Source organism: Pyrus communis, chromosome 14, assembly GCF_041283825.1.
Source record: "Pyrus communis isolate YQ-2024b chromosome 14, ASM4128382v1, whole genome shotgun sequence".
Taxonomy (NCBI): domain Eukaryota; kingdom Viridiplantae; phylum Streptophyta; class Magnoliopsida; order Rosales; family Rosaceae; genus Pyrus; species Pyrus communis.
This window is the reverse complement of record NC_142578.1, coordinates 5,620,522-5,631,926: the sequence shown is the minus strand read 5'-3', so window position 1 is coordinate 5,631,926 and position 11,405 is coordinate 5,620,522. Positions and strand designations below refer to the sequence as shown.

Below are 11,405 nucleotides of genomic sequence, written 5' to 3'. Positions count from 1 at the left end.
CCCGTAGTACTGAATGACAGAATTCCAGCATTTTAAAAGGTCTAGCCAACTGCCTAATTAAATACTAACACAACTTCCTAGTCTACTTAAACTTTATATATGATAATCATCAAATCTCAACCCAAATACATAATTAAAACGCAACTTACCAAAACACAAAATTACTAAAATATAAATTAGCTATTTAAATATGAGAGCTCAGTGAATTTCAGTTTGATGCACTGCATCACTACTTCATGTTTTCGAGATATTTGCTGCTAATCAAAATAAACCTGTCTACAAACTAAGGGCTCATGAGGGAACTTGTCTTGTATGTGGAATATGGAGTTCTTGTCCCATTTCTTGTTCATCTTAATCTTTTAGTGGTGATTGTGTATTTATTTTTGTCCAATTTTGTGACTCTGAAAAAGACTCAAATGAAATAAAAAAATTATAACAATTTATAGCATAATTTTTGTTTCTACTCGTGGGCTCTTTGGTAAAACAAGAGTACAAAATTAACTGTTTTAGCAATTTTTATTTAGGTTAATAAATAAATTTTAAAAAAAATGTTCGAAGGCAAATATTGTATGCTCTGGATTCGAGAACATCTACATAGCAACACAGTAACCATGATGTTAACACTATGTTTGGATGAAGAAATTTTAAAATGACGGAAATTGAAAAGATGAGATTTTATTTTCTAGAATTTGCGAATTTTCTTATTTGGTAAACCTAAAAAAATAATGGAATTGAATATGAAATTTTTTATTTTTAAACTCTCATTCATATAAATTGGGAAATGACACCTATTTACATGGAATTTAAACTTGGGAATTGGAGGTCCCAAATTCCAAGTTTTTTTCCACGTGGAAATTCTAAATTTCTATATTTATGAATCCAACAAGGGAATTGTGACATCCCACATCACCCAGGGGTGTGATCCTTAAATGTATATTCCCATCCCTACCTAGCACGAGGCCTTTTGGGAGCTCACTGGCTTCGGGTTCCGTAGGAACTCTGAAGTTAAGCGAGAAGGGGGCTAGAGCAATCCCATGATGGGTGACCCACTGGGAAGTTGCTCGTGAGTTCCCAAAAACAAAATCATGAGGGAATCACATCCCACATCACCCAGGGGTGTGATCCTTAAATGTATATTCTCATCCCTACCTAGCACGAGGCCTTTTGGGAGCTCACTGGCTTCGGGTTCCGTAGGAACTCTGAAGTTAAGTGAGAAGGGGGCTAGAGCAATCCCATGATGGGTGACCCACTGGGAAGTTGCTCGTGAGTTCCCAAAAACAAAACCGTGAGGGAATGGTAAGCCCAAAGCGGACAATATCGTGCTACGGTGGTGGAGCGGGCCCGGAAAGTGATTCGCCCCGGGCCGGGATGTGACAAATTGGTATCAGAGCCAAACCCTGGTCGTGGTGTGCCGATGAGGACGTCGGGCCCCTAAGGGGGGTGGATTGTGACATCCCACATCACCCAGGGGTGTGATCCTTAAATGTATATTCCCATCCCTACCTAGCACGAGGCCTTTTGGGAGCTCACTGGCTTCGGGTTCCGTAGGAACTCTGAAGTTAAGCGAGAAGGGGGCTAGAGCAATCCCATGATGGGTGACCCACTGGGAAGTTGCTCGTGAGTTCTCAAAAACAAAACCGTGAGGGAATGGTAAGCCCAAAGCGGACAATATCGTGCTACGGTGGTGGAGCGGACCCGGAAAGTGATCCGCCCCGGGCCAAGATGTGACAGGAATTGGTGCATGTCAATTTATAAATTCTAATTTTTACCCAAATTTCAAGTTTATTTCCCTCATCCAAACATAGTGTAAGGGTTAGTTTGATATTGTTGTGTTTAAAAAAAAAATGTTTCTGCTATATTGTGAGAATAAATAGTTATAAAATAAAGTTGTTAAGAGTTTGCTAAACCTTTTTTTTTTTTTTTGTAAAAGTGCTTTTAATATAAAAAGTAGTATTTGAGTGTTTGGTAAATTTTTATATAAATTGTTTTGGATATGTTAACTGACACACCCCGACCGAGATCAGGGCATGTTGGCTGTTACGTGGAAGTGACGTAACCATGTGCACAATGCGGAAGCTAATAAATAATAATAAAAGTACGAATAAATAAAAACCAGTTGTACACAAAGTAATAACATACATGTGCAAGCGTAAGTGTGAAAATCCAAGTTCAGAGCACAGAAGACCTAGTGTAGTCCGGGAGAAACAACACTAAATAAACACACCCAAAGGTGGTCCTACACTGGTGATAATCTGTCAGATAAGCCGAGAAAATCCTATGGGGAGCCACCAAAAGTTCTAGCCAACTAGAACTTGGAGGGGCGCAAAACAGAAAGCGTGAGTAGGCAAAAACAAAGCTTTTCGAAAACCATTTCATAACAAAGTTCTAACCCCTCGCCATAAAACCTGTATACTTCCCAGAAAATATAATATATACATATATACATATATATAAATCATGCTCGGAAATATGCCATGCCACATGCCTCGAAATAAAATGCAAGTACTCAGGTAATGCCAAACAATGCCATGTAATATGTCAGCCGGAGTCACCTAACGTGACCTGTACGGTTGAATCTAGAGTTCAAATCTCCAACTCACTAACTACACCTGCATACAAGTCGGAACCAACTAAAGTGGTTTGTACGACAGAACTGAGTGTATAATAAGTATGCTCAAGTGCTACGATCACGTGAAGACTGGGCGAATAATCGCGGGTCACCTACGAGTCGGAACCACCTAAAGTGGTCTGTACGATAGGACTGTGCACCTAACTTGGATCCAAGGTGAGCGTGTAGTGCGGGAGGTGAACATCACGTGAAAGACTGTGCTCAACTCTGGGCGGGAGCACTAACACCGGGGGTGCAAGTTATGAGCTCTCTATGCATCTCAAATCACTACTAAACATAAACATAAACCATAACTTACCTGTTACTTACCTGTGCGTCCGCAGCACCAAACATATGTATACATGCAACTAATAATGCATAATTAAATGAGTAAGCATAATGCATGGCATAAAAGCGTATAAATGTTTCATTTCACTTTCTGGGAAAAAACATAAGTATATAGGTATATACGGAAAACCAAAAGCCCACTCACTGGTATGTAGAAGGGTCATAACCTCCTTGCCTCGAGTGACCGCGCTCGTCTTCGGGCTAGGTTTCACCTATATGCGAAACAACTATAAATACGTAAATTTTAAAGCACATAACCAACCTTACGAAATAACTTCTCATAAAATGCTCAAATAGGATGTATGAATACACCAACGTGATCTACTTAACCTCAGGAACATCCCCATATTTTTAAAATAATTTTTCGATGCCGCACGCGCCCCCACGCGCTGGCCAAGGCACGGCCACACGTGCCTGGCACACTGACGGCGTCAGTTAACGCCGTCAGGAATATTCCGTTAACTCTGACGGATTCCGTTAACGCCGTTAGGAACATTCTGTCCAAACTGATGGAATATTCCGTTGTCTTCTCCGACCAAACTCCGGCCAAACCTGCAACTCACGATCCCGATGTCCAAAACCTTCAAACGAACCACCCCGAGCCTCCTAAGGACCTCACCAAGCTTCCTACAAGCTTAAAATTCCCAAAAACACAAGAATTAACGTGTGCATGAACAGTGACCAAAATAGGGAATCTCGAGTTCGACGTGAAAACGAAGGTATCCTTACCTGAAATGGGTATGGTTGAACTCCTAAGGACCTCACGAGCACAACTGTGTAACTTGTTTCCTCGATTTGTGAAGATTTCAAGGGTTTTGGGTGGTGTCCGTACGAAAAGGATAGGAAAGGGATAGAGAGAGGGTCTCGGGACAGATAGGGAGAACATGAGAGAGGGGTAAGGATGATGATGGATGTGTGGCTGGGATGCAACCAACCAAGAACTCAAAACAACCACACAAACAACAATTATCCATTAGGGGCAAAACCGTCATTTCACCCCTACGGTACGAAAAGTCCGGGACGGGCTGTCATATTAACGACTAAAAAGGATATAGTATTTAATGTGATATAATAATGGTTAAAGAGAATAATGCAGGGGGCAAAGATTGTAATTTTGTAAAACAGAGTTATACTTGCCATTTGAAAAGTTCACTAAATGAGCATTGATTACTGTGTTTTTTAAAATAAAAAAAAAAAAAAAACCTTTTTAGAAGCATAGTAACCTTGCTTCTGCTTTTATATGTTTTTTTTACTTTCATTGATAGCAGTTTTTTTTTAAATTTTTTTTTTTTTTGTTTTACCAAACACATTTAATGTTTTAAATTATTTAATAAGTTGCTTCTTTTAAAAGCACCACAATCCCAAACCACAAACCCTAAGCATGTCGTTTGGTCTTAATCATGTCATTAATTCGGTCTTAGTCTCCACTATACTAATGATTCAGTTGGAATTGCATGTTCTAGTTGTTCGTCTTATATTAGTGAATTTTATTTTATTTAAAAGAAAAAAAAGCTCATAATGCACATGGTAATCTTACGTGATAGAGTGTTTTCACTTTTCAGTTAGGGAATTTTTTAAGAATCAATTGAGAAGTTGGGTTATAGATCAATAGATGAACAATAACATGTTTATTTTTATAAAGATATTTGATGGTATTGGTAATAAAAAAAATGCGTTGAGTGATATGTAATATATTGTATGAAAAACCTTATAAATTAATATATAAGTGCTTTGTTTAGTAAATTTTTGAGTTTTTTAATTTATAACTTTGTTGTTTGAGAATGGTCTCGTTCATATTGATCTTTGGCTTCGTCCATGATGTGTTGTATGGCTAAGATAAGCTAATACATCTGTACCTTGATTGAAACCATTGTACCTCTGCTAGATTGCAGATAAGAATGGAGGTGTAATATAGGATCAAGTGAATTATTGAAATTATTATGCAGTTTCAGCAACCTTTTGCTCTGCTAAGATCTCAATTTCGAGTTCGTTTTTCTTCATATTTTTCGGTAATCGATCATCGTAAACACGAACTTGGAAACGGAAAACAGAAACACACAAGACAATGAGATGTATAAGTTACAAAAACTACTACAAAGTTCAAACAGAGAATCATAAGAAGTCATCGAGCTAGAACAGAATACATGGTATGTAAAAGAGAAACACCACCGATCGAGAACTTACTCAACGCCCATTGCGGCATCTCACGACGGCCTTGATCTTCCTCCTCTTCCTCGCCCTTGATCCGGAGTCTTTCCCTTGATCACGTCTGCAAGACAGCTCTGGCATATTAGGCCACGTCCAGGTTGGGGGTGGGCAAAAGATGATGTTCGAACTCGGAAAATTTGCTAACCGCGAGACACGGCCAGAATCCAAGCTGTACACTGCAATATCGCTTAATATGCTTCTTAACCGACGGAACTCGTAACTCTTGCTATGAAGAGGCTCGTGGAAATAAATACATCTCCCTTCCACTCCAGGGAAATCTTTCATCCCGTCCGTCCCATTACATATAGTGTGTGTCATACTTTTTGGGTATAAGCCCTTAGTGCAAGCACTAAGCAAGTAAACTACCTTTTTCGCTAAACCAACAAGGCATTCCATTGAATGAAGCCCACTTCCCTCCTAGAATAGAAAGCCGCTTTCGGGGGAGAACTCGACAGGCTCCCTGAAACCAAGAAAGAGAGTAGCAGCCGTCATCCCCTAGCACCAATATTCGATCATCCAGAGCTTGCGCCTCTAGCTTAACCCATTGCTTCTCGTGAGCTTGAGCGTAAAAAATCTCGAATGTACAGTCTGACGGATTTGTTGAAAATCAATGTCAAAGTTAGGCAAGGAAAGTTAGGCAATGTTAGGTATGGTTGAATAAAAATTATTAGGTGCAATTAATGTGTTTTGTGTGGTAATAAATAATCTTAGTTTAATCATTTGGTTTGCTATAAATACCCAAGTTCTCAAGCATTGTAAATCATTCAAAGAAAAACAAAGCCTAGAGCTAAAGAAGAAAAGCTTTGCTAATTAGTTTGTTTTGTGAGCTTTCTTTAAGTGTGTGCTCTATTTTCTTCTTCTTGGGATCATTAGAGTTATCTTGGATACTCTTCTTATTCAACAATTGGTATCAGAGAAAGGGATGGAAATGTTGCGATCCAACAAGTGGAAGATGTTACACTTCACGAGATGTGGTGTTTGATGAAGCATCTTCTTGGTGGTCCTTAGAGAAGGAGGTGCTACCAGACTCCAGAGAATTTGGAGAAAAGCTGCAACAGAAGATGGGGGAGCATACTATCCAACTCCAACCAAGTTCAGATGAATCAGGAGATCCAAATAGCGATGATGTCGAACAAAGAGTGACTCAGAATCCTTGGCAAACTGGCGTGTATCAACAACCAAACGAAGAAGGTGGGCCGAGTGAAACAGAAGAATCAACTCCACAATCTCAACTCCGAAGGTCAACAAGAACACGAAGGCCAAATCCCAAATACGCCAATGCAGCCATAATTGAAGAAACAACTGCAACAGAACCTGAGACGTTCGAAGAAGCATCGCAAAGTTCTGAGTGGATGACAGCTATGAAAGAAGAGCTTGATGCACTTCAGCAAAATCAGACTTGGGATCTCGTGCCAAAGTCAAGAGATGTGAAACCCATATCCTGCAAGTGGGTTTACAAGATAAAGCGTCGTCCAGATGGGTCAATCGAGAGGTACAAGGCACGATTGGTAGCTCGTGGTTTCTCTCAACAGTACGGACTAGACTATGATGAAACGTTTAGTCCAGTGGCGAAGCTTACAACAGTACGAGTCTTACTTGCACTTGCAGCCAACAAAGACTGGAATCTGTGGCAGATGGATGTGAAGAATGCTTTCTTGCATGGAGAGTTAGATCGGGAGATCTACATGATGCAGCCAATGGGCTTTAAAAGCGAAGCTCATCCTGAGTACGTGTGCAAGTTAAGGAAAGCACTCTACGGTTTGAAACAAGCACCAAGAGCGTGGTACGGTAAGATTGCAGAGTTTCTAACACAAAGTGGTTATTCAGTAACACCTGCAGATTCCAGCTTGTTTGTCAAAACCAATGAAGGAAAGCTAGCTATCGTGCTAGTGTATGTGGATGACTTAATCATAACCGGTGATGATGAGGCAGAAATTCTTCGGACGAAGGAGAATTTATCAGTCCGTTTCCAGATGAAGGAACTTGGCCAACTCAAGCACTTCCTTGGTCTAGAGGTTGATCGCACACAAGAAGGAATATTTCTCTGTCAACAGAAGTATTCCAAAGATTTATTGAAGAGGTTCGGAATGTTCGAATGCAAGCTGATCTCTACGCCGATGGAGCCAAATGTCAAAATGAGTGCCCATGAAGGAAAAGATTTGGAAGATGCGACGATGTATCGACAATTGGTAGGTAGTTTGATCTACTTAACCTTGACTCGACCTGACATTTCTTATGCAGTTGGTGTGATGAGTCGGTACATGCAAAATCCAAAGAAGCCTCACTTGGAAGCAGTTCGACGAATACTGAGATATGTGAAGAGTACAATTGACTATGGTCTTTTGTACAAGAAAGGTGAAGACTGCAAGTTAGTTGGTTACTGTGATGCTGACTATGCGGGAGATCATGACACCAGGAGATCAACAACTGGGTATGTGTTTAAGCTTGGTTCTGGAACCATCTCTTGGTGTAGCAAGAGACAGCCAACGGTATCTTTGTCAACCACAGAAGCAGAGTATAGAGCAGCAGCAATGGCAGCTCAAGAGAATGCATGGCTGGTACAGTTGATGAGTGATCTACATCAACCAGTAGATTATCCAGTACCATTGTACTGTGATAACCAATCGGCCATTCGCTTGGCGGAAAATCCAGTCTTTCATGCAAGAACTAAACATGTGGAAGTGCACTACCACTTTATCAGAGAAAAGGTTCTACAAGAAGAGATTGAGATGAGACAAGTCAAGACGAATGATCAAGTTGCGGACTTGTTCACAAAAAGTTTAAGTACAGGCAAGCTCGAAAATTTTCGCTGTCTACTCAGCACAGTGCAAAGAATGAGAGCTGACATTGAGGGGGAGTGTTGAAAATCAATGTCAAAGTTAGGCAAGGAAAGTTAGGCAATGTTAGGTATGGTTGAATAAAAATTATTAGGTGCAATTAATGTGTTTTGTGTGGTAATAAATAATCTTAGTTTAATCATTTGGTTTGCTATAAATACCCAAGTTCTCAAGCATTGTAAATCATTCAAAGAAAAACAAAGCCTAGAGCTAAAGAAGAAAAGCTTTGCTAATTAGTTTGTTTTGTGAGCTTTCTTTAAGTGTGTGCGCTCTATTTTCTTCTTCTTGGGATCATTAGAGTTATCTTGGATACTCTTCTTATTCAACAGGATTTCCCTTCAAATACATATCAACTAAAAGCAGCTCTCCCAACGACTCCACCAACTTCTTCTTCTTCTCGTGGTCAAGGCAAGCGATATTCGGTAATGGAGATGCAATCATTTCCGTATTCAGACAAGAATCAACCGCCACTGCTCTCCCGTCACGACACACGGCACAAAACCTTCCTTTGAAGAAAATAACGTCTTGAAAATCGCGGTATTCGTCATCCAACTTCAGAAGGAAGTTGGTGCAATCTACAACGTCAGCACCTAGCTCTCCGTAGTACAACGTTCCGAATAGATCAATTGCCATGAAAGAAGGGAAATCAAGATTCAAGGATGCAGCCACCTTAAAATCACCACGCTTCTCCCCACCATATTCTACTAGACTATACATTCTTGCCACTTCAAATACCCGAGATTCTAATAAGTTGAATACCTTGGGGAAGGACTTGGGCTGCCCTCGAAATAAGCGGGAGAGCGGATGCAACATGTGATGAGTGTGTTGTTCACCCTTTTGATCAAGACCTACTTGTTTGACATTAATCAACCAACCTCTTTTCTGGGGATCATCATCGTTGGGAGGTGCGAGATGATAGACTACACTCTCGACGAGGGTAAAGCTATATCCGCAAATGTCATAGCCGCTGTCTGGGTCTGCAATGTTCACATCCGAGGGCAATTGGAGCAGGTTCTTCTCGAAGGGAGGAATAGAGGACAGCCACAACTTACAGACTGCGCGGAATCTAGAAACGTCGGTTTTAGTGTTGAGGCGGTTTCTGATGTTCTCTAACAGATCGTCTGGGATATTACCGGAACCACTCGCTATATGCATATATTAAACTATCAAGGGTTAGCTGGTACTGCAAAACGAAAGAAAAGATCCCGGGAAAGAAGAAGAAGAAGAAGAAGAAGAAGAAGGCAGAAAAGATCCCGGTTTCTGATGTTCTCTCTCAATCTTTCTTGTTCTCAATCTCGTAGTGAAAGCACAAACTGTGAATATGAATACTCAGTGCTTAATCACTCCTTTTATATCGTCGAATCCTAATGACAATTGGAAGGGGTACTTTCAGTAAAGTTTCCTTGTTTTACACGTCCAAACAAATCCTAGTGACAAATGGAAAACTTTGTGTGTGTATGTAGTAAACCAATCCCTATGTGAATAGGAAACTTTTCATTTTTATTCTTCGTTATCCTAAAAGGCTAAATGTCATAATTATTAAGGGTGATAAATTAATTACTTAATCAATATCCATATATTTAAGGAAAGAAATAGAATAGAATACACAACACCGAATAAGGTCCTGAGCGGTAGGACTAATGTCCGGTTAGAATGAAGTATTTCAACTAGAAAATCATCCGCATTTTTATCAAGTTCCTGTCACGAAGCCAAAACAAAGGAGTATGCTTGACTTGGAATTCTACAACATGCATTTCCTTTGAACTTCCAATAAAGTGTCTCTAAATTTTAATCGGAGGGTCAACTTCTTGGGATTCAAACTCATTGGAAATTACCTTTGTTTTTGGGTAAAGGAGAAATAATTAACAATTGCTACGCACGCACCACTTAATATGTAAATCCACTTGTAAAAATTAGAAGAGCAAATGAATTAGCTACAGTATTCCTAACAGTTATCAAGTCAAAAATAAGTAACAGTTATTAAGTCAAAATTAAGTTCCTCGCAACACTCCAGCAAAGCTTAAATTTGTACCTACTTCCTCCGCTTCTTGAAATTTTGACTTGGATTTGGATTCGGACTTGGTAGCTAGCATGCACCCGGAGAGAGTTCAGTCTCTTGTTCTTCTTATATTAAGCAATTCATGTAGTTGTCAGTTCCACTACTGAGAGCGGTTCAAGACATCTGCTTATTATCTGCACTAAAAAAACACGCTTAAATAGACCAAACTGCCCTAAAAATTATAATCAAATTACACTACACCTAAAATCGTTGGAATTCCCTGTCATTCAAACTCACAAGACTGCTTACTTATCACCGGACCACCCACCACCGCAACCCTCCCCCCTTCTGCCTTTGCTTATCCTTCTCCTTCATATTGTTTTGAAATGTTCAATTAAAAAAACTAAAATAATAACTAGTTTTTGTTCTTATACTTTCGGTATGCGTTGAAAACCTAACAAATCAAAAGGAAATATATTAGGAAAGTTGAATGAGGGTCTGGCTAATTGGGAGCAACGATGGCATGTTGCCATCTGTTCACTGATCATTAGGAGCTCTACCTTTTGTCAAAAGCCCATCAGAATTGCTTGTAGACAAACAAATTTCAATTTTTATTGCAAAACCAAAATCATAAACAAAATGTCTGATTGATTGGGAGGTGGTGATGAGACCATGAGATGTGGATGGTATTGTCAAACAGCAAGTTTTCTTGGAAATGATTCAGGTTCATTCATAAACAGGTTCATTCATCTAATAGTGTTTCGATTTAGGGTTAGGTTTGTTATTAACTTTGAGGGTATTGAGGTCTACTCCAGTAAAATTTTGGATATATTTGATAATTTTTATAAAAATTAATATTTATGAAATTAGAATGTAAATTTAGGCTGTATATCATACATTCTCGTTAAATGGTATGCCCAAGAGGCACCTCTGTTTTGGTCCGTCGACCCTCCCTTCTCCTTGCTTGCCACGTGGCACCCTCTCTCTCTCTCCATCACTTTCTCTTGGTCTCTCTTTTCTCTTCCTCTCCTATTTTCCGTGTACAACGCTAAGCCCTCTCTCTCTCGTTCTATCTCAGCTCTCCCTCTCGTCTCTACTTTGTGCTCTTCTCCCCCGAGCGCGCACATGCACACACACGGACACCCATTTCCTCCGTTGAACACCATCGCCCACCACCGTCGTTGGACTCTCCTCTCTCCCTCCTTCTCTGTGAAGCACAGAGACCACCCAAACATGCTTAGCACACCCACACGCCGGCAAGTTCTACCTTTCCCGACTAGGTGAGGCTCGAAATACCATTGCTCATCCTTCCTTTTCAACATTCTGGGTTGTTTTAAAGAATTAAGTATGTTTTGGGGACGTTTGACAAAGAAAAACCAGCTCGGGGAGACTTCCCCATATCCTG

At 40.1% G+C, this 11,405-nt stretch overlaps 1 protein-coding gene across 1 annotated transcript; it reads right to left on the bottom strand.

Moving 5' to 3' along the window:
- Positions 1-8,319: 8,319 nt before the first annotated feature.
- Positions 8,320-9,156, bottom strand: LOC148691129 (F-box protein SKIP23-like). The gene has a single exon (XM_088684633.1). It carries the CDS (start codon positions 9,154-9,156, stop codon positions 8,320-8,322), a length of 837 nt encoding a protein of 278 aa, XP_088540759.1.
- Between the last annotated feature and the right edge of the window lie 2,249 nt (positions 9,157-11,405).